Raw genomic sequence first — 23,348 nt, 5'->3', positions numbered from 1 at the left:
TATTATCATTATTATTTTCTTATTCTTCACGCTAAGTTAATTTATGCACGATAGCCATTCCGAGTGCTTAACTGGTCATAAATTTCACGCAAGCTTAAAATATGCCAGGAATTCGATCAAACAAATGGCCCCTAGAACTTCCTCTTATATCTGCTTGTCATTGTCGCGAATGAAATTTGTCATTGATTTGAATGTAAATAAACGAACTTTTTTTACATATATTTTCACAGGAAGGCCATAAAAAATAACAGATATAGCAATCACTATTCCACTCGTTCATCTTCCTATCAAGGGAAAGGAAAAGAAGAAAGTAAAAGAAAAAAAAAAGAAAGGAAAAAGAAAGTTCTCGATTGGGGAATGCGTGTAAACAACAGGAGAGTTAACAACGGGAGGGTCAATTAAATTGCCAGCGGGATTGTTTAGTCGAAGTTACAGTGTTTTCTTGGCAGAAGGGATAGTGTTTTAAATTTGTTGTTGTTTAATAGCTATCTGGGTCTCGTTCAACTCTGTACTTTACCCTTCTTTATACGGCGCGTGGAAAATCGTATCATAAATAACCGGCGGTCAGAGTCAACCCGGCAAAGCTTGCACTCTCTCTCGCGATGTTTATTTTCGATCCTAGAATGATAACAGTTTGACAATAAGGAAAACAAACTACACAAAGGTGGTTAAAATATCGATTTTTTTTTTCTTTTAACATCTCCATTTTAAACAGTCTAGGAATTCTTCACGTCAGGTTTTTAAACTCATCACATTGGTTGTGGTGTCGATTATATGAAGCCACCAAGCATAAAATCGGAAAGACAACGGAGAAAACTGAGGAAACCGGTACATTGAACCAGGTTGGGGGGGGGGAGGGGGGGGGCGGTGACTACCATGTGAAAAGGTCGGGGATACTCGTCACTCTCACTCAGAGTCTTCTGGACAAAATGCTGCTATTTATTTCAGCCGTCAAGGTACCTGTTTGGTTTGAGCTAGAGAAACGAATTACAAATTTAAAAAAATGCTGTCTGTCCGTTTTAAAGTGGTATCTTTTAGGGGTCTTATAAAGCTCGAGAGACGCCCATGTTGGTCTCTTAACTTTGAGCGGTTTAATTCCAATTTCTAACGAGCATCCCCGAGCTTTTCATATGGGAGCCCCCCTCCCCCCTCCCCCTAGATATTGCAGTACAATGAATAAATGCTATAACCCTACCTTAAAAATTGTCGCCTCCCATCACACCCCACGAGAAACGACATCAACTTCGTCCCCAGGGTTTCCTCTACTTTCCACAGTGGAGGAGACCCTGGGACGACGATGGCATCGACCTTGAACACTGACATATAACCGTGTCTTAATAAACTTCTTGTGGTTGTTAAACTCCTATTCTTAGACCATCGAAGCTTGATTGAGAATATAACACCAATAACGGCGGTGATAAACATTGTATTCCAACGCATTTTAATACTGAACTTGACGTTTCGTATACTCGTCTACTTACATTTTTAATTTCAAAAGTTGCTGAAAGATGGAATAAATCAACAAGTTTCTCTCTGAATGGAAATCACATCGCGTGACTGCAAGACTACTGGGTTCGATTCTGCACCTACATTTCTGATGTCTACATCATTGTCATATTTCATTTCTGCCAAAAGAAAGGGTCACCATTGTCATTGCCATTGTCACTATCACCATTAACATAATATATAGCCATCATTGGTGATTATGGACTAATACACACTCAGTCATCACTATATCCGGCTTTCATATTACTCGTCTTCCTCTTCGTAGTCCTCCTCGTGCTCCTGATTCTCCTCCTCCTCGTCCTCCTCTTCCTCCTCCTCGTCATCATCATTATCATCATCATCATCATCATCACGAAAGTCGTCGTCGTCTTCTTCGTTGTCGTCGTCGTTATCATCATCGTGGTTGTCTTCGTCGCCGTCGTCGTCATCATCATCATTACCTTTGTCATTTCCGTCGCATTCACTGCCTTTGTCACAAATTTCGCATTTACCTATTAGGTGTTCAAACATTGGCATTTCATCATTGAGAAAAAACGTTCTCCATGCAAACTGAAGCCGAGCGATTGCCGAGTGCCCGTGAAAGTCAACAATAGCGCCGCCAACTCCAACTAGGAACCCATGCCAACCGATTGGCCGATCAGTCCGTATAGGAATTCCGTCGGATCCACGAAATATTTTCATATTGCGATCAATGTTTCGCTTGTTGGTGTAAAATGTAAGTGCATTTACCACTGTGCTAGCTTGAACTACGACTTTAACAAGCCTTTCACTCTCTTTAAGACGAATTTCATTTTGTTTCAGCGCCGTTTTAACACCATACATGTTCTTCTTATTATTGCTGTAAAAGACTTCTAATCCGCTCACAAATTGCTTGCCATCGATATCCAAATGCTGTGCCCATACTGTTATTCCGTTGATGTAGACACCCTCACTCGAATCGGCATCTTCGAGATCGTTTTTCTCAGTGAAAACCGATGTCTCACAAAGGCTCTGTTGATTGCTGGCAAAGGATGGCCCCCAAGTAACCACACATTTAGCAAAATCTCTGCTCCTGGCCCAACTTGAGTTCGCGCTACCCGAATCAGTCCCGGATTCCGCATTTCTTTTCATTCGAAGTGCATTGTCAAACATGTTTCTGCATCCACAGCTTGCTATAAGATTGTCTTTGGCGATTTCTTTAAGATGTTGTCTTGATAGAGTCGGAAGTCTAACAAGGGATAAAAGCTGTGGTAAGTAATTTGCACGCTTTTCAAGATCGTGTTTTACGTAACAAAACACCGCTTGTAAAACAACGCGTTCCCTTTCCTCCACGCTAGGAATTAAACCGTCGACCACAACGCGAAGAGATTCGCTTCTAAGAAGCTCTGATAATAATTGAAATGGTAGATTTACAAAATCCTGCTTCATGGAAACCTCTGTGAAGTGTCGCAGAGCGTATCGCTTCGCTTCTTCTCTCAACGGCTCCAAGGCAAACATGTCTGCAATCTGTAGTGCGCCCAAACATGAATCCGCATCAAGATGTTCGTCCAAGATGAAGCCTGTGCATGCTTTTTGTACAAATTCTATTCCGAGATAATTGGAGGCCTCGAGCAAGAATTGCACATTGTCTTTCGTGATTTCAATGCTTCCCGAATATGCAAACCTCACTAAGTTCGTGACGGCACTTTCATCAAATCCAAGAAGTTCCACTTCTTCTGATCTGCTTTCTTCCCAGTTCGTCCCAAGAAGTGCTTCAAAGTAGCGGCTGGACAACGCCAATACGACGCGATGGGCACGAAGCTTTCGCTCTTTCCAATTTTCAGAGTCACGTCGCAGAATTTTTCTTCCTTTTGCATCCATGTCAATCCGTTTAGCATGAAAAATCCGTGGTCTGGATCTTTAGCATGCCTAGTTCCGTGAAATGTGTCGTGCTGCAGAGGAAACGCCATCTGTAAAGCTACACTAGAACTTATGATGAAACGTATGATGCAAATAAAATACTAATCCAACATTGCGTGACATCAGTGCTTTTTAAAACTATCAACTCCGTCATTGGACACTGAAAATCACGCGATAACACGTAGAGGCATGGACCTTGCAATCTGGCGAGGCAACAAAGCAATATGGCGGCCGTTTCCGAGTTTTAGTGAAATACTGGACAATTTGTAGCTTATTTGCCGTAAAAACGAGAGATGAAAACAATGTCCGAAACAGAGAGAACTGTCTTCTGTATTCTAGGGATCGGCTCAACTTTTTTCTCGGCAACTCTATTCCTGACACTGTTGTCGATGTGTAGACCACCTTTCAATGCAAATTTCTCCGCAGGTACCAACCAAAGCGAAAGGTAAGCTTTCTCGTCGAGAATTCTGACGATCACATTTTAAACAACTTCTCTCTCACTACGAGTGACAAACTAAGGCAATGTTATTTTGGCTGTAGAGAAAATAATATTTTTTCCCCTATTTATGCTTTTGTAGTTATGAATTACATTTTCCAAGTGACTTGGATGATTTGAAGTCTTTAGCCAGTCTGTTGAAACAATACAGAAGAGAGAACTTTGGCTACGTTTTCCTGCTGTTCTGTAGCGCATATTTGTACAAACAGACGTTTGCAATTCCAGGATCTGTATTTATGGTAAGTTAACGTCAAAGGGGGATTAGGAACATTGTATCACAACGTAGACTTAAGTTTGACCGACCAACGATTACAGCGCCAGCAATGACTGTTTTAATGGTTATCGTGATCGTGATAACAGTGATGATGACCATGTCAACAGAGATGATGATGTGCATGAGTACCTGCCTACTCACATGCATTATGCATGTGCAACATGCCTGCACATCAAAACTCTTGATCACATGCATACACAACAATTTCACACACATAACTCACAACTCCATACTACTTACTTAATAGGGTCTCTTCATATAAACCCGGTCAACCGGGCTGGCTCAGTTTCTGAGATCTCGCCTCGCCACTCTTTCATTGGTAAAAATTTTGATGTGTTGATATCAGTAGCCAGGCTGGCGTGGTTACTGAGATCTTGGTTTTTGTGATCAACATCCTGAAAATTTCCCAATATGAACACTCCAGCCTGGGTGACGGGGATGAAATTTGTTTTGACAAAACAGCTGCACTTTTGCAACATAGTGGCCAAAATGACATACCTGTAATAGAGTACCGAAGTGATGACGTCACAAAAACTAAATTTATGAAATTATGGAATTTACTGAGATATTCTGAAAGTACATGATGAAGAATGCTAACTTGCCAAAAATCAGCATCTTATTGCCATTTGGGGGTGAGATATTGGCCCTTTTACGTTTCAGTTACTCCATACAAATCCTTGTAATTTTGTCTTGGTTCTAACCAGTTTAGAACCAAGATTCTAAGATCCGGTGGATTTTGACGTGGCACAAACTTAAACGGTTACTTTTAGCAGCTTTGACAGCACGTTTTTTTTTTTTTTTTAATAGATGTTTTGATTTTTGAAAGAAGTAGAGAAATAGACTGGAAAAAAAAAACCTCGTATTGAACCAGTGTCACGACAAAACAAACTCGAATCTGGCCTGTTCAGCGCCTTATTCGCTTGCGCTAATGAAGCAACAGTAAGAGAATTGCGTAATTATATAAATAATAAAACTAGCGGCAAATACCATGCCTCGGTGACCTCATCGTTTAGCAAAACAAAGGTTTCTTTTGTTTTTCACTCAACAAAAGATCTCCAAAAGATACCCTTGGAAAACTGAATGTTTCGCATGCGTTATTTCTCAAAAACAAAGCGCAAGTCAACAAAAACAATTACGTAACGATGTTTTTCATGTCAAAACAAGTCAGTCTGCCAAAAATTAGCTCAATCCTGCAAAAAATAAAAATCGGCCCAAAATGCTATATACACCCTTTTTGCACAAAAGCCTTCAATTATTTCATATGTGACACTTCACAACCAAACATCGCGTCATTATGGACACCAAATGACAGTCCTGAGAGCGTCTGCTCTGACAAGAGTTGACTGTACAGATCTCATGAGCAGGGGGAGATTATAACATCGCATTATGCCATTACCCTCAGGGTACATGGGGCATAATGGCACACTCTATTCAGCAATTTGGGCTAAAATTTGTCTTGTAACCGTATTTCAGAATTTGCTGGCAGGTGCGATATTTGGTATCTGGGCAGGCTTCCCATTGGTGTGTTTCTTGACTGGGTGTGGCGCGACATTTTGTTATCTCCTGTCCAAGGCATTTGGCAAGGTTCTTTTATTACAATATTTTCCAAACAGAGTGCAAGCATTACAAAGCAAGGTGGGTGGAATAATGGCTTTGGCTCATCTGATCAGATTATCTGCATGATTGTAGCCGTTCCCCCCCTGGGGTACCCTTGAACAAATTGGGTGGGGGTGTGTGGCCTGCTCCAACAAACGTTACCCTATTTAAGACTAAAATCTGTGATTTTCCCTACCCTATCAATGACCTGACCCTTAAATCAATACCCTGTTTTGGACCTGCCTACTTGTATAATTAGTTCCCTAGTTCAGAATGATGTTAAAGGCATTGTGAAGGGCTTTTGTTGATGGTCTCTTGGATAATGATGAAAAAAGTAGATTCTCCTAACAAACATAACTAATTCAAGAATAGAGTGCAAAAACCATACCCTATTTGTGACCAGAATGGGCAAAATCAATATTGTATTTCTGGCCAAAATGGCTAAAAATGTAGATTCTTCTATTTATCAAATAAGCATAACTAATTCAAGACTACAGAGCAAAAGCCATACCCTATTTGCGACCAAAATAGGCAAGAGCGATACCCTATTTCTGGCCAAAACAACTAGAAAGCCATCCTCTTTTGGGCTGCACATACATGTATGTATGAATCCCTATGTGTCACAGGGCATTCTGGGTAGCCCATATAAGAGAGTACATCTCCCCCCCCCCCCCCCCCCCATTCAGTTTTTGGTGACTGACATGTATTGTTTTGTTTCTTAGGTCAAAGAGAACCTTGACAGCCTGTTCTTCTTTCTGTTGTTCTTGAGATTATTTCCTATGTCACCCAATTGGTTCCTGAACATGTCGTCACCAATTTTGGAAGTACCTATTACACAGTTCTTTTTCTCAGTTTTAATTGGTGAGGTTAGATCATGATGCATTTGTATTGTCTTAATGGCTTGTTGTTAGCTAAACTTATACCTTAGGTGGAAAGCTGCGGAAAGCTGTTAGTAGTTATTTTACTTGAGAAACAAGTGATTATTTGTCAGGTGGTACCTGACCTTAGTTGACAGACCTCCTAATAGAGTGCGATTAAAAAAGAAATTAGATTCTGCAATCATGCAAAGGAAAATTATGTCATAAATTATGCCTGCCCCCTCTCCCAGGAAATTCCAGTTCCTTCTGTGGGGGTAGTATGAATATTTTCTGAAACTGCACATTTATTTAATATTTTCAACATTCTTTACAGCCCTCAACAGTCAGTAATCTGTGTATCTTGTTTTGCTTTTGTAGGTCTAATGCCATACAACTTTATATGCTGTCAAACTGGTTGCATTTTATCACAGCTTACATCCCTAGATGAACTTTTTACTTTTGATGTAGTCATCAAGCTGTGTGGTATAGCTGTAATGGCATTGTTGCCTGGTTTAATCGTGAAAAAAATCCATAAAAGTAATAAACCCCATGCAGATTGACAAGACAGGAATTAAATTTACCAAAAGTTATTGATGTTATTTAAAAAATTTTCTATGAGCAACAAAGTAATTTTTCGTAATAATAAGTCAAATTATTCATGCATTTTGATAGGTTGTTATTTATGATCAATTGGAGAACAGACGTATAGATGGCATCATAAGCATTGTAACATTTTTGTGTTTTTGTTTCCTTGTTATATTACACAGAAAGATTCCATGTTACCATGCATCAGTTCAGTAACAGATCACAGAAGACATCAAAATTGTTGTAAGGACGTCAGTGACACTCCCGCCTGAAAACTTGAGTTACACTTTCTTGTTCATACCACAATTTGATGTCATTTGTAATCAAAATGCGGTAAGGACATCAGTGATACAGTCGCCTAACGGCTCGAGTGACACTCTCAATTTGTTCATACCACATTCTGATGTCATTTGTGATCTCAATACATTGTACTTATCAGACGCACAACAGCAGGGGATATATTTGTTAAATTGTTTAAAAGAGATCAAAATTTATATTGCAATTTATCTTACAATCATACAAGATACGTTTAACTTTTTTTACGTCTTTTGTATTATTTATGAAGCCTTGTAAGGGAGGGAAAAGGATAAATGAAAATGGTTTATTTAGTTAAACTTAACTCAGTAGATTGAAAAGAATGTTTGCAAACGTTTACAACTACGGTTTAAACTGTCAAAACATATTCATAATTTCATATGGACAGGCTTGGGTGGTATCAACTTTTAATAATTTATTCCACATTATTTTCGATAGTTTTTTAGCAAATCATATCCTCAACTAGCTACTATTACAACTGATATCAAAGTGGTGGGGGAGTCCTGTTTCACTGTATTTATCACTTGGTGTATTCTAGTGGGAAATTTGGGGCGTTTTTTAATTGTGTAGTTCACTGTTTGCCTGGTTATAAACTTGCGCTTATGCTTGCGTTTGCGCTGCAATAGGTGAAAACGAAATACCAATCAAGCATAACACATGCACAAGGATATTTGCCACACGTGGTTGTGTTTGGCCACTGAAAACACTGGATCCAGATTACCTCGCGCCTAAACTGTTTGGAAGGTTCAGATGATTTTGCTTGTGCTTGTGTTTGCGTCGAATTTCGTTTTCACTTGGGTCATCCCTTTTGCTTGCGCTTGTGCTTGCGTCGCTAGTGAAAACCAGGCTTTAGACAGCACGTGCGTTTTCAATGTTTTAATGTTTCAACGTTTTAACGCTGGAGAAATTTGGAAACGGAGGTTTCACTCTGAAAGCGCGTCAAATCTTCTGCGCGCACACTACGCCTGGAAAATTGAAAACGCAACAATCACGAGTCGTTTTGGATTTGTGTTTGAGGAAAACTCGGGAAGGGAAATGACATAACTATCGTGATGTGTTGTTTTTAAAAAGCTCCGTTTTCAAGATGTTTTCTCTCCACACTAAAACGAAAAGCCAGCGTTTTCAAATTCCTCCGGTTTGAAGAGCGTTTTCCAAAGGCTCAGTTTTCTTGACGGATTAGTGTGGACGGTAAGCCAAACCGTAGAAATAAAGAAGCGCTTTCAAATTACATTTTCTGTTTTCTTATTCATCAACACAAAGGCAGTCGTAAATTAAAAAATCATGTCGTATCAGTGATATTATGTTCGGGCTCATATCGCATTTTCCAAGAAAACTCCACATCAAGAACAGCAGTGGTTCCAACAAAACATTTTTAACGAGTCATGCGCAGTAACCGTTACGCCGATGCGCATGCACTTCCCTCATTGGAAAGGATATCTCGTTCCCAGAGTCTTCGTTCCCCTTGACCAGCGGTCGGAAAACGAGAGCTCTGGGAGCAACCATTTTGAAATAACAGAATTCTGCCCATCCGGTTTCACTGCGCAGTCTGCATCTATGGCGCATGCCTGAAATGGTTGCTCCCAGAGCTCTCGTTTTCCGACCGCTGGTCAAGGAGAACGAAGACTCTGGGAACGAGATTGAAGGATACTAAGCCATTGAGCTCGTAACCGTTGCTTTGCGTTTGGGTAACACAGATTTAGGATGATAGGGTGTTACCCGTGTAATGGGTTCTAAAATGTACGAAAACAGCAAGCGTGGTTAGGCCTTTTGCTCGGAATATTACTCCCAAATAGGTTCGAATATAGCCTGCAGAACAGGAGGATTAGCGGGGCAGAGAGCGACACAATGGTGAGACTACAGGCGGGTTTTTTTCGTCTCGCGCTTCTCGCTCGTCGTCGCGCTCCACGCTCGTGTATCGCGTCTCGCTCACTGCCCCGCTAGTACGTACGTACGTACGTACGTACGTACATACATACATACATTTTATTTGTTATCAAATTAAAATTACAATTATAACATGCCCGCGGATAGCTGAGCTAATCTAGGCGGGTCATGTTTGGACGAGTTATTAATGTACAACTAGGTACAACTAAATACAACTGAAGGTAACAAGAGAACTAAAGAGACTAGAATTGACGACAATGACTAAAGACAACTAATAAACTAACGATATTACAAATAATAATTAACAACAGTTACGACGAGAGACTACAGATACACTAAAGCGAAATTATTGAGTATTAATGAATACATACTAGGAGGAAAATAAATTCAGCTTTACTTTTTGAACGATTTCTGTGAGATCAATATAACAGTCTTCTGAAGTCCGCCTAGTCCGCCTGTTCTGCAGGCTAGTTCGGATACTTCTCAGGTAATTCAGTTCTTGGCAAGCTTAACTAAACTCAAGTGACCTTTAGTTAACAATTACTTAATCATATCTTATATTTACAATCCTTTTCTCTGTTCTCCTTCTTCTGTTTAACAATCCTTTCTACACCTTATCTCTTTGATTTCTTTCTCTAGATTTCTTGCAAGTCAACTCTATGTGTAGAGTTGACTTGAGCCTTTGGTCTCATCAACTATCACCTCATAGAAAGCTCGAGCTAATAATCTAAATGTTAAATGAAAAAACAATGAGAGAACTAGTCAGACTCGCTGGTCTGCAATAGAACACAGCAAAGTGGCTACTAAAAACGGTTGTTAGCGTAATGACATAGCGGGTAAAGGTGTAACAAAAGTTTTTTTAAAAATAAAATTTATATTTTTTATTCGGCTAGCCTGAGTAGCACTCGGTTACCCCACATAAAACTGCGGTTGGTCTAAAGAGCGCTCCGGCTTGACTAATAAGCCCTTTGCACGATCCGGTCACATGGTACAAAATCACACATGCTGGTGAGCAAGTTGCACAGTGGGACTTCCAAAACAATGCAACTCGTACCAGTCCACCTGGACCTGCCTTTGTTTTGGAAGTCCCACTGTGCAACTTGCGCACCAGCATGTGTGATTTTGTACCATGTGACCGGATCGTGCAAGGGGCCTATTAGTCAAGCCGGAGCGCTCTTTAGACCAACCACAGTTTTATGTGGGGTAACCGAGTGCTACTCAGGCTAGCCGAATAAAAAATATAAATTTTATTTAAAAAAAAACTATTGTTACACCTTTACCCGCTATGTCATTACGCTAACAACCGTTTTTAGTAGCCACTTTGCTGTGTTCTATTCTATTCTCTCAGTAAGGCTAGCTAGAGTACTCTGTAGGCCAACCAAAATGCCAGTTAGTCCAGCAGGAGAGGTACTGGAAAGCTAATTAACAAAGACGCTTAGCTTGTCAGTTATGTCGACACCTGTTACGACGTTACATGTTACGCGTTTTACACTTTGAACACAAAACGTCGGTGTAGTCTACTGGAATTCGAAAGTTCATATGTCAAGCAGATGAGAATACTGCTGGCTGCGTCTATTTTTAAATTGTGTCTTCTCTCATTCCCCGGAGAGAAAGAATAACAGTCAAATGCGAGTGTGAACTCAGAGCCTTGACCAATCGTACCTCTCTGAGCCACCCTCCTCTGCATCTATTTGTAGTGTGCTGAATGAAAGAGAACGTAACTCGACGTAATCTCCAGATGAATGTGGCATTTCTAGGGATAAAAAGATCCACTTTTAAAGCCTATTCAGTTTGAACAAGACTTATTAAAAGGGTGTGGTTGTGTTTCAATGCAAAGATTTTCGGATATTTAATAAACTTCCCTTTAACTGGGCAAAATAGTTTTACTGGTATTAGAGTTTAAGTAGACACATCTTTTTGTTCAAAATCACCGTCAGTAAGTCAGTAGTTAATACACATTTGTATAGCCTAACCCAGTTTTAGCAGAATTTGGTCGGAGTGTAGAAGTGCAGTGTACAGATTATAAGGTCATTTAAATTCAGCCCTTTATAACTCCCTTGAAATGTTTCCTGTTTGACCTGAATTTCTGAGAGAGGGATAACTTTAAATTTTTTCTTAATTAAATCAGTATGCGAAGCCGATTGAGGATCACGCGAACCATATAATAACCCAGTCTCTGGACTTTCCCTTTCCCGCTCTATATAAAGGTTGAACCCAGGGGGGAGAAGAGAGAGTTCAGGATTTACTTTAGTAAGACCCACTAAAGTAACCAGCTTTAGAAGTCGTTCCATTTAAAATGCTAAACAGTCCCTTGCATTTGTTAATTATTTTCATGGAAGGTTGCCCATTCGCAACAATTGGTAATCTTAAAAGGCCTTCTCCCAGGGTTCGTCCGGCTTTATCCCTTTTCCGCTTTTAACTGTATAAAGTGTGTGACTTACGCAAATTGATAGTTTTACCTCGTTGTAGGTTGCTCTCTCTCTCTTCCGCGACATCTCCAAGTAACGTGTCCATAAGTTTATCATCCGGAGTCTTTAATACGTAAATGAAGCTGATCATGCACAGAATCCAGATGATAAATTTTATGACAGCAGTGGCAATATTGAAATTTACTTGCTCCTTGAAATTTTGATCATAGCAATAGAAATCAGTTTTGGTTTGGTTGGTTGGAATCGAAGTTGTGTCAGTTACCTGCAGCGAACACTTGTACATCGAAGAAGCAGTAAATCCAGAGTCTGTTACGTACAAATAAGAGAGTAGTATTATTACCACACTAACATGTGTCAGAAAACAGCACAGACCACAACAGGATTTCTCCATAAATTCGGTCGGCGACCAATTCAATCGTGGATTGATTGGTGGTTCTGACTCGTTGTTCCGGGTTTGTCGTCTGCGTTTGATATACCGCAAAACCAAAGTAGTTTTAACTATGACGATTATCCAGACGACACAAAACATGCCATCAAACATCATAACAAGATAAAACTTTAAAAACTGCCCAGAAGAGTAGTGGTCATAACAGCGTTGTTCAGTGGAAGCATTTAATCTGGGGTCACAGCTGAATGCCTCTCTGGCATGAGTGCTTTGTCCAAAACCAATAATCACACAGTCTGAGATAACAAGCACAAGAAATGGAATGAACCCAAGCACTGTTTGTGCTCGAAGAAACAGTTTAAGAAACTCCTTCATTGCAGAAAAAATCACCACTTCAGATCTAGAATTTAAAAAAAAAGGGGAATAAGCATAGTACAAGATTACAATCGCCCATCAGTCTTTTCCTCAAGAAAACCGTGAAAAACGAAACAATTAAAACTAAACAAAAAAAAAATTGCACCTTTAACGTGCACCTTTGAGTCTAGCCGGTTGGTTACTATCTGCCCTCAAGTAACTTAACGTTTGGGTCAACTGCAAATTCATTTCTATCTTTCTGAAATTTGAAGCACACAGCTGACTTGTTTTTAAACAGTTTAAAACTTAGGACTGGTAGGTCGTGTGATATAATAATTCATTATATGGCCAGCTCCGTGAGCGGGTAAGATGAATCAAATCCTGCGCTGCGATTGGCTATTCGAGCGGGCAAGATGGAGCTATCTTGCCCGCTCGGGACTACCCACCGTGTCCCGCAAGAAAAATTTCCCGAAAGCCACATAATAAATCCTTTATTGACCAAGCTTTTTCGGTCAAGATGACTGGATATTGGCCTCGTTCTTTTTTTGCATGTTTATGGACTTCGACTCCGTCTCGGTCCATGAACACGCAAAAAAAAAAAAAGAACTTGGCCAATATCCAGCCATCTTGACCTCACACTTGGTCAATAAACCATATTTATTAACTTCTACCAACCTAAAAGGTAGGCATATAATGCTCCTGTTTCAATTTGTTAGACAGTCTACTAGTTGTTATAGCGGAGCCCCATACCTCAGAAAATTTAGTAACCCATCGATCTGAAAAAATTTGGTTGTCAGGTGACTGTCGGTACGTTCGTACGTCCGTCCGTACGAGACTTAGACTTCAATGAGTTAGAGAGAACTGTAAGAAACTCAGCAAGTTTGCCAATTTTTAAGAAGTGTCTTTTTTCTGCCTTTTATAATTAATTATTTTTTTTATTTTTTTTTTTAATCTCTGCAGTGTATATGTTGTAAATATTATTTATTTCGGTTTTAGCTCTAATTTATAGATTTTAATTGTATCATTATATAGTATATATCTAGTATTAGGACCTCTATGTAAACCACTTTTAGTGATGGAGCTTCCTAATAAAAATTGTTACTACTACGCCAATACCTTGAAAACTAAGACAGTAGCACCATTACCATAGCTACATCTTTGATTTTGGGCGTCCACGCTATTGTTAATTGACAGCTGTCACAACAAGCTATCCGCTGACCAGTATCACGTGACTGTATCACGGGCTCAGGTTTAGAGCTCATCGATTGCGTGATTTTTTAAAGTTGACCGCAGACCAGTTAAAATTTCGCCGCAAATTAACCCCTGGCGCGTTATTGACTTTTCTTCTGACATATTCCTTGTACAATAGTCTCTTGGAAAGTCCCTGATATATTGCGTACGTAATTTCTACAATCTTGGTTAGGCTTGTTGGGTATAGTTTGTTAAAATGTAACTGGAAAAAATAGCAAAACCACACGCTGAACAATTACATACTCACAATTGATCATTTTTTGAGTTTCTGATCCAAGAAAAAATCATTCTCTTTTCCTTTATCGTCCGTTATTGCTCCGCTTTTAGACTTGGCTAAATCTATATATTATCTTTGTCCCCGCATCATGTCCTCGCAACATGTCTTCTAGCGTGTCCTGACCTAAATTGTTTTGGCAATTCATCGACCATCTCTTTGCATAATTTCTTGCATTATCAAGTACTATTAAATTCTTCGGCTCAAAAGGCCTGGCTAACGTTATCAAATTGTTTATTTAATCCAATCACCCTCTTTCAAGTAAATCTATCGAGCCGCCCAGTTTCCGCCAGTTTCGTTGAATTGAGACAAAACCAAAAAGACTGTACCAAAGCTCCCAATCCGCCATCTTGTCTGAATTGGCAGTGTACGGAATTTGCAGACTGCAGATTTTGAAACTAACATGGTTATTTATTACCATTGCTTACAGGCTAACTGCATTAAAACAAATAATGATAATAATAATAATAATAATAATAATAATAATAATAACAACAATAATAATAATAACAACAATAATAATAATAATTATCCTCAGGATAACCCTTCAGTACAAAGTACTGTTATCAACGGGGGCCTTCTAAGAATTAAAAACTAATAAACAAGAATTATTAAGATATATAAAATAAGATACATATTAAAAACCGTTAAAAATACAACAGAAATTACAAGTAATAATCGTCCAAGGCTTTCCTAAATAAAACTCTAGAATTAATGTTTCTTAAACCTAAAGGCAATAAATTAAAAATCGAGGCACCTAAAAAAATAAGAGCTACGGCGCGCAAAATCCAGTCTGACTTTTGGTAGTTTAGGCTAATCTGAGCCCTCTACAGGCTAACCTGAGTGACATTCAGAATAACCCGATTTCTATTTAGGTCTAAATGTAATCTGCAGTCTGCAGTCTGCAGTCTGCAAATAGAGGTAATTCAGTTTTTGCTTTAATTAAGGTCATGCTTAACTTCTCTGATGTCACACACCAATGAATTCGTCGACGTGTTCCAAATACGTCGTTTTTTTTGGTCGCTAATAAAATCGTTTGTGGTAGAAATTTCATTTAAGATGTCATTTTCCTTGAATTTGTCGTTTTCGTCATAATTTTTCGTGTTATCGGTCGTTCAGGCAGATGTGTCATGGAGCTTAAGCAACGACGACGACGACGCATCATTAGAAGTAAACGCCAACGAAAATCAACTTACCCGGTCTAGTTACGACATACCCAAAGCTCACAAGTAAGGTCAGTTTTTGCTTAGCCGAAATGACGAGTTTGATTTGGTTGGGGGAATTTTTTTTCGAAAGTAGCATTTGGAAAGAGAAGGTGAGTTTGAATATCGCTGCGTCATTTCATTAACTACTTTGCAAACTTACCTTCATTGTTACAGAAGCATTCGGAGTAGATCAAAATTGTATATGTCCTCTCCCAGAAGCATCACGAAGCCAAATCAAGGCAGAGTCAGTAATAGGCACTGAATTCTCGGAGACGGCTAAAACCTACCTCACGTCACGTTTGGAAAGGACGACTGCACTTCCTGGAACCCCGACTTCCGGCTTTCGCTCGTCACCAGTCACCAGTTGCTAGTTAGGGTCGAAAATTATTTTGCATCCTTTCTCGATCCATTTTTAGACCAAGAATTTAAAGAATTAAGGTGTGTAATTTGTCTCTTTGTTCCTTTTATATTCAACAACAATCAATTGTTAATTGATAAAATTATGTCACAGCGCTCGTGTAAAACATCGCAAGCCACTGAAACACTTTAAGCTGATAGATTAGCTAAAGAAGCGCAAAAACACTCAAGTCGGGGCTGGATGAAATTAAACCACTCGGCCACTGACAGAACTAAAAATATGTTTTCTATCGCAACATCAGTCCCTACTTGGTTCATCATCTGCAAATAATTTCTTGTTTATGTTCATGTCTAAGTTTATTTGGAAAGAGATCGAACTATGCGCGGGCAACTCAGAGAAAACTAACGTGAGGACATTCAACATTATAGAACTTTTGTTTGTTCAGTATCGATTCGGCCTCGCTTTCGACTTCAAACCTTGCCTTTTTCTCAAAACGTTCCATAATTTTGGCCATGACGATGCAGTTTGCCAAAAAAAACAAAAACTGGCTTTGCATCACAAGAGATTTGTGAATATTGGACCGTAGTGTGAGATACCTAGTATAATATGTCAACATCTTTTGTTCCTTGAAATACATCATCCGCACAAGGCATCCTTTCTTTGTTTTCTTTGTCTCGTCAAACAGGAACTGTTATTGTAAGTTGATCGACTTTGCCCGATAAACAAATTCATACACTTGTACTGATTTCATTCTAGAGGAGCGAGATACGGTATCCAAACGTGATCAAATCAATCGAATCAATTCTGCTTCGCTTCGATCTTCAAACCATGCTTTTTTTTTCTTAAAACACTTTCTGCCATGACGATGCAGTTTGACTACTTCAATAGACTTTGCCAAAAGTGGTTTTGCATCACTGGAGATCATGCAGTGTTGAAATAACTAGCATAACATTTCAACTTCTTTTGTTCCTTGGAATACATGATCACCCGCAAAACATATCCTTTCAAGCAGGAACTGTTTTGCCCAATAAATACATTCATACACACCTACTATTTTGATTTGATTTTAGGAGTCTGAGATATGGTATCGAAACGTCATCACATATTTTTGCACACTGTTTTTGCAATGTTGTCAGAAATAAGGCAAGGGTCTTAACAAGAAGGTTGCACGTCCCCCCAGGGATTGATGAGCGCAATACTCCCCAAACTAGAAACCACTTGGTTTCGTCTTTAGAAGGTATTTGCACACTGAAATGTGCGAAGCGGATGCAGAGCGACAAACTGAACCACCAGTAGCCCTTAGATGTTGTTTAACAACTGTCCAAGTAGCTCTTAGTTAGTTGTTTTTAACATTAACATTCTTACCACAAGACCGCTCGGTGCCAAATTTGCCTTGGAGCGAACACATTATTTACTTTTGGTATAACAATGATGATTATTAAACAGTCATCAGGGATATTGGTACTACACTCAGACAATGAATCAAATGCCAAAAAAATACACCACTCTCAGCCAACTGAGCTGACCGTTTACTTTAATATGATTATTATCTGGTTTCCACTTACGCTAAATCATGAATACTATAAGATGCTTTTACGTTTGAGAAATTTATTCTTGCGGAAAAAAAAAAAAAGGTTCGACCCTATGCAATACGTGGCATTGAAGAAATTATTTTGGTTACATATCATGTCGACTAGAGTTTGGATTTATTCGTGGTGTTGTTTACAGTTGTTAAATGAAAGAAAAAAAAGAATTTATGGTGTCAGCACACTTGAAGCTTTGGGATCATCAATTCAACTTCAATTCAGTGAAACGTTTCAGTGACAACTGTAAAATGTTACTATGCTTCAGGGCATAATTTGCATGTCTTTTATTATGACTCTTTGTAGTTTTAATAGTGCGTCCAAGTCAATTGCTGACCGATCGACTTGTTTGACTTGTTCGAGTCGATGTACAAATGTTCTTATTAATAACAATCTAATTATTAAAGTCTTTTCTTAAAAGTTGAGAAAAGTTCGATCTGTTCAGTTCCAAACAATATAGTTTCCTGTAAGACGTAAACAGGAACAAGCAATTATTTTCTGATGGTCAATCATGCAGCAGGTGTCTCGTGACAGAACTAAAGGCATATTTTCCGTTCTAGATCTGTCAGTCATCAAACCTCAATTTGGGTTGCTCATTCCTTGGCTTATGTAACAGCCCATAAATCAATCCCTGGAGTTTTTTGGTGGAATGTTTACTTTTATTTACACAAAAAGGTAAGTAGCAGTTTGTAATAGGTCGGTCAGTCACACTAAGTTTGGTTACGGAAACGCTTATTAAAGTCAGTGCACTTGCAATTTTGACTATACGATAAAATGTTATGTTCAAACCATTGCTGTTCTTGATGTTGAGTTTTCAAGAAAATTACGATGTATTGCGTATATACTATCACATACATTATTTGTATGGGATTGACGCCGTATGTTGATGCATATTACAACAAAAGAAGTCACACCTAAACTTTTTAAATCCTTAGCTGACAAAAACAGGACCATTCGTGCACTTCTCGCTACTAATAAAAGTCACAACTTCCTTGCTACTTTTGCACACACTTTAGATAAACAGGCTTTTTGTGAAGTAGGAGCCTTGTTTCTAAAATTTTCAGAAGGTAGCTCGGTAAATTCAGCATGACTCCGAGCTATGGAAGAGGGCATGTATGAACAACTACAAACACTGCTATCACAAGGTACTTTTACAAACCATTACTATGATGAAACGACACTGTCGAATTTTCCTTCGCTTCGCTAGGAATCGTATGTGCGAATTTGGAAGAAGACGTCAAAGACAGTCAGTTATTCTGATCTAACTGAGAGGTAAGTGCGTCATCTCACACAGTTACGAAATGAGCAAGTTAAACAAAAGTCAGTGTAACTTAACTTTAATCAGTTGTTAGTTTTTAACTTTGTTACTAAACTACATTCTCAAGACTATGAGATTGGGTTATTAACTTGCTGTAATGACTAATGAAAAGGACAAACATCAAAGCAAAACAAACAAGAAAGTGGCTACGCTGCACGCGCTCGTAGATTTCCAGATTTCTAGACAGACCTGACAAGACGAAGGATTTCGATAATGAAATAGTGTAGTCTGCTAGAGGTTTAGTTATCCCGACGATTGGCAAATTTCAGCGAAATGAGGGATTATAAACAGAGAAAGGTCCGTTGTAAAAGACGGTTTAGACGACAATTCCGATTAAGTCCCAAATTTGATCAAAAGCTCGTCACGCTTTTCACCAAATTCTACGATCGCTTACCCATCCCAGAACGTGAATTGAAAATGTTATGTGTAAAGCTAGCAAAGGTGAAGTTTTTCATATTTCTTGTTATATCTAGAATTAATTAAACGCTTGGAATTAAAGCAGCTCAGTATGGCGATAGAACTACTCCCTTTTGGGGGTCATCAACTTCGCGTCTGGATAAAGTTTCAATGAGATTGTAAAACGCTACTTTTCTTCATCTGTGACTAACATCCCTAAGCGAGACGACGAACACCTCCGATGCTTTCACAAAGGATTACGCCCTCCTTGGGTTACTTTGTCAGTTATTATGACTCATGTCTCTTCCACTCTAAACCAAAGCATATTTCACTCATTGTCATTACTGAACGATCAATTTTTGAAGATATACATCAGTATAGTTTGTAACGTGTTCTTTGTACAGAACTTACATATTAATGAACATGTTTAGAAGCCAATAATTTATCACGGTCGTTTCTCAAAGAAGTTTACTGTAAACTTCGTTTTCTTTCCAAACAAAATACCTCTCTGTAAAAAAGGAACCGTCACGCTATTTTCTTACATGTTGATAAACAGGAACATGCAATTATCTCTGTTGGTCAATCAAGCAGGGACTGGAGCGTCTCGTTATATTCGTTCTGTCAACCAAATGGCTTTAGAAAATAGGCCAAATAAAATACGCGCGCTGATTAGTTTCCTGTTTCCACGCATAACTCGATGGAAACACAACTAGCACGAGCTATTGTCGTAATGCCGGGGGTACTTCCAGAAAAGTTGGGTTGGGGTGTGCGGCCCGCTTCCCAAAACCCTTACCCTATTTATGACCAAAATCTGCGATATTCCCTACCCTATTTACGACCTGACCAAATATTCGATAAGCTATTTATGACCCGACCATTAAATCAAAACCCTGTTTCACACCTGCGCTATAATAAGTTCCCTAGTTCAGACCAATGTTCAGGTGGCTCCATAGGGTAATCATTTATGGTGTTGAGCGCGCAAGTGTTATGCTTTGAATGCTGTTTTTACATTCGCTTTCACAGCTAGTTCTCTCAAACTTATTACATGTAATAAGCAATGATTAAATAGTGTTTTGCTATCATCTCTGTTAAAATTTTGGGATTTAGTCTTAAATTATAAATGCCCAAACAAAAGTGTTTTTTTACCTTTTTTATGGCTTTATTTGTGATTTTCATGAATTTCCTTCGGTGAAATCTTCCAAAATTTTTACATCACATCGCCTCCAGCAGGATACGAATTTTAAACACGAATAAAGTAGGGTTTGTAAGGGCATTTTTTTTCGATACTTTCAAATTTATGTCTTTTACCACTGCAAAAAATCTGGCCGTATAGATTTCCCTGAAAAACGAACTCTGATTAAAGTAAAACATTTGCTACCAATCTGCCAAATTTTACAGAATTTCACCGAAGGAAACGCGAGAAAATTCACTGTCAGTCTTTCTTTTTGTGGTCATGTTGACGTAATAAAATATAGAAAAACACTGACGTTTACCTTTGAGCGCGCGCAGATTACTTCCTCAGCGCTCGCGCGATCGTAAAACTATAAGGAGCCACCTTAAGGGCCCATTAACCGATCTTTTCGAGCCGTTGCTAAGGAAAATTTAGTCTCATCTAACCTCCTCATTTTTAGTTAGTTCAGAGTTATTTGATGCGTTTCAACTTTTTCATGATCAGTAACACTAGTGATGACGTCATCAGGCCACGCCCATGGTCATGTGACTAATACAGAAAAAATGCAAAGGCTCCCAGGCAAATTACTTTCTCGGGATTTTTTTCATTGATTTAGTATTTTAATTTAAATCCTCATTACGCTATGCATCGATTTTGTTTTATTTCTAAAAGGTCAGATTTTGAGAGCATTTCAAAATATTGAAAAATTCGTAATTTTCTGAAAAAAGCATGATTTCGAAAAAGGAATGCATAGCTATGTTGCCAACGTTGGCTTTAATCGAAATTCGTCGAAAAAGGCTGGATTTAATGAAAAACCGCGTTTCCTTTAGCATTTAAAGAAACCGGAAGTGCGCCCGATATCTATTGGAAGTTACCCTATCAGCGCTTGCGCAATTTACACTACCAGCGCACTTCGGTAAGATCAAACGAAGCCACACGGAGTTAGTTTTTCTCTTTCTATTGCTCTTATTTTTCTGTTTTTCTCTTATTTTGTCTTTGCTTGTACTTTTTTTACTTTGCATTTTGCGAAACACAAAGAGAAACATTTAAAATGTATGCGAATTTGCAAGTTTTTGAGTTGTTTTTATTTTCCGTGCTCAGGCTGACCTAAGTGACCGGAAGTGAAATTTCACCTCCTTAGCAACGCGCGCGTTGCCAAGGAGGTGAAATTTCACTTCCGGTTACTTACGTCAGCCTGAGCGCGGAAAATAATAACAACTCAACAACTTGCAAATTCGCTTACATTTTAGATGCTTTTCTTTGTGTTTCACAAAATAAAAAAAAGTAAAAAAGGAACAAGCAAAGACAAAATAAGAGAAAGACAGAAAAATAAGAGCAATAGAAAGAGAAAAACTAACTCCGTGTGGCTTTGTTTGATCTTACCGAAGTGCGCTGGTAGTGTAAATTGCGCAAGCGCTGATAGGGTAACTTCCAATAGATATCGGGCGCACTTCCGGTTTCTTTAAATGCTAAAGGAAGCGGTTTTTCATTAAATCCAGCCTTTTTGGACGAATTTCGATTAAAGCCAACGTTGAAAACATAGCTATGCATTCCTTTTTCGAAATCATACTTTTTTTCAGAAAATTAAGAATTTTTCAATATTTTGAAATGCTCTCAAAATCTGACCTTTTAGAAATGAAACAAAATCGATGCATGGCGTAAGGAGGATTTAAATTAAAATGCTAAATCGATGAAAAAAATCCCGATAAAGTAATTTACCTGGGAGCCTTTGCATTTTTTCTGTATTAGTCACATGACCATGGGCGTGGCCTGATGACGTCATCACAAGTGTTGCTGATCATTAAAGAGTTAAAACACATGAAATAACTCTGAACTAACCAGAAATGATGAGGTTATATGAGAATAAATTTTCCTCAGCAACGGCTCAAAAAGATCGGTTAATGGGCCCTTAAATCACCGTAAACATAACTGAAGGGTTTTTGTTAATTTCTTTTCGATAATGATGAAAAAGTGGCTTCTTCTTAAAAACATACCCATATCAAGGTTATATTGCAAAAGCCATATCCTATTTATGACCAAAACGGCTGAAAAGCCATACCCTTTAGGGCGGCACATAACTACATAGCCCATATAAGAGAGTACTCCACCACCCCCCCCCCCCCCCCACCCAGCCCCTTGTCGTAATGATGGCACGAGCAAAGACAATTTACATTTTGATGACTAAAGTTAACAAGTTAGTTTCTCTTTTTTCGTAGCAGAATTTTCCAAAAGAAATAGGAAACATGTTCTCCGCGTGTTTCTATCGAGTTTTGGTATAAATCTACTAGCGTGCTATCACGAATAACTATCACGATTTCTATCAACTATCACGCATAGAAATCAAGATTTCTATCACGCATAGAAATCTATTTAGCAATTATTCGCCGAAGGCGAGGTGAACATTGGTGAATATTCACCAATCGTGGGTCCATGGATATATTTTAAACAAGTTTCATTTCAACGTAATTAAGTATTTATGTAATCTTTTGTTTTGAAAACTAGATCTGAAGAACTTACCTTCATGCGATGGATGCCGATTCAATAATAAAACTTGGACTTCGATCAAGAACACTGCCTGGAGGCATTGAACTATTTTTGGTTGTATTCTTTGGGATATCATTTATTGTTTTTCTGCAAAGCACGTACAACAGAGATGCATTTACTTGTGAGCCCGAAACCAGTTCTATCACCAAACAACTCTGCTATGACGAGTACTCTTCTGCAATGAATCAGTGGTTTACGCCCCTGTATTTTGTTGTTTTGGCCTACATCGTTTTATTTGTCCTCTCGATATCCTTCATGCTTTACGGTGCTTTCACTCTTCGGAAACTCAAACGCGATCGACAAAAGAAACCGGACTGTTTCAGGAGGGTCTACCTTCTACATGTAAGCTGTCGACTGATTTTTATTCTTGTCATGATTGGAATCTTCTGTAGCAACCAGACCCTTATTGTTCCTAAGACGTACAAGTGTTCAGTGGCAGCTGTCGCAACACCGACTCCATTCAACCAGACAGAAACTGATTTGCATTGCCATGATCAGCATTACAGGGAGAAATCAATTTGTAACATTGCCATCATTGCCATTGAAGTCTTTATTATGATTCTATGCATAATCGAGTTTATTCAGGTGAAAAGATTAACTCCACCGCAAAACCTTCTAACCAAGTTGCTTGGAGAAATCTTCGAACCAGTTATAGGTGAGAATGAAAACTTCCAACGTTACATAATGTG

The 23,348-nt window shown here is 38.8% G+C and overlaps 3 protein-coding genes and 1 pseudogene across 5 annotated transcripts in view; 2 read left to right on the top strand and 2 right to left on the bottom strand.

Annotated features, from left to right (window-relative positions):
* Window positions 1-1,424: 1,424 nt before the first annotated feature.
* Window positions 1,425-3,591, bottom strand: LOC149107325 (uncharacterized; annotated as a pseudogene).
* A 3-nt stretch (window positions 3,592-3,594) lies between these two features.
* LOC110067309 (transmembrane protein 41A-like) lies at window positions 3,595-8,735 on the top strand. 2 transcript variants are annotated; one of them, XM_089296482.1, is made up of 5 exons: window positions 3,595-3,829; window positions 3,963-4,119; window positions 5,628-5,789; window positions 6,473-6,616; window positions 6,986-8,735. In XM_089296482.1, exons 1-5 carry the CDS (start codon window positions 3,678-3,680, stop codon window positions 6,989-6,991), a joined length of 621 nt encoding a protein of 206 aa, XP_089152608.1. In that variant the 5' UTR covers window positions 3,595-3,677; the 3' UTR covers window positions 6,992-8,735. The 2 variants fall into 2 exon arrangements, with proteins under 2 accessions (XP_089152608.1, XP_089152607.1); XM_089296481.1 differs by having other exon boundaries at window positions 3,596-3,829; window positions 6,473-6,611.
* Window positions 8,736-10,676: 1,941 nt separating this feature from the next.
* The window catches only part of LOC110067365 (uncharacterized), a 26,157-nt gene continuing 13,485 nt past the window's right edge, over window positions 10,677-23,348 (bottom strand). Inside the window, exons 1-3 of one of the 2 annotated variants that reach the window (XM_089296850.1) lie at window positions 15,450-17,630; window positions 11,851-12,605; window positions 10,677-11,144 (exon numbers count right to left, since the gene is read on the bottom strand). In XM_089296850.1, the coding sequence (XP_089152976.1) occupies window positions 11,032-11,144; window positions 11,851-12,580 (843 nt within the window). In that variant the 5' untranslated portion in view covers window positions 12,581-12,605; window positions 15,450-17,630 and the 3' untranslated portion in view covers window positions 10,677-11,031. Of the gene's footprint in view, window positions 11,145-11,850; window positions 12,606-15,449; window positions 17,631-23,348 lie in introns of those variants that run through there. The other variant, XM_089296849.1, reaches the window with a different exon arrangement.
* The window catches only part of LOC110067337 (uncharacterized), a 17,111-nt gene continuing 11,548 nt past the window's right edge, over window positions 17,786-23,348 (top strand). The window contains exons 1-3 of the mRNA XM_089296848.1: window positions 17,786-17,905; window positions 18,438-18,502; window positions 22,618-23,314. Coding sequence (XP_089152974.1) covers window positions 22,642-23,314 — 673 coding nt within the window. The 5' untranslated portion in view covers window positions 17,786-17,905; window positions 18,438-18,502; window positions 22,618-22,641. The remainder of the gene's footprint in view (window positions 17,906-18,437; window positions 18,503-22,617; window positions 23,315-23,348) is intronic.

This window comes from Orbicella faveolata, unplaced genomic scaffold, assembly GCF_042242905.1.
Source record: "Orbicella faveolata isolate gen_17 unplaced genomic scaffold, um_ofav_v1 contig_27, whole genome shotgun sequence".
Lineage (NCBI taxonomy): Eukaryota > Metazoa > Cnidaria > Anthozoa > Scleractinia > Merulinidae > Orbicella > Orbicella faveolata.
Note: the sequence above shows the minus strand (reverse complement) of the source record. Positions and strands in the feature narration are given on the sequence as shown.

What these genes read in the sequence shown, in the direction of transcription:
- LOC110067309 (XM_089296481.1), top strand. Translation starts at nt 3,678, where the DNA reads ATGAAAACAATGTCCGAAACAGAGAGAACTGTCTTCTGTATTCTAGGG. An exon ending in GGTACCAACCAAAGCGAAAG is followed by an intron (nt 3,830 to 3,962) that starts GTAAGCTTTCTC and finishes ATGCTTTTGTAG; the next exon opens with TTATGAATTACATTTTCCAA. An exon ending in TTCCAGGATCTGTATTTATG is followed by an intron (nt 4,120 to 5,627) that starts GTAAGTTAACGT and finishes ACCGTATTTCAG; the next exon opens with AATTTGCTGGCAGGTGCGAT.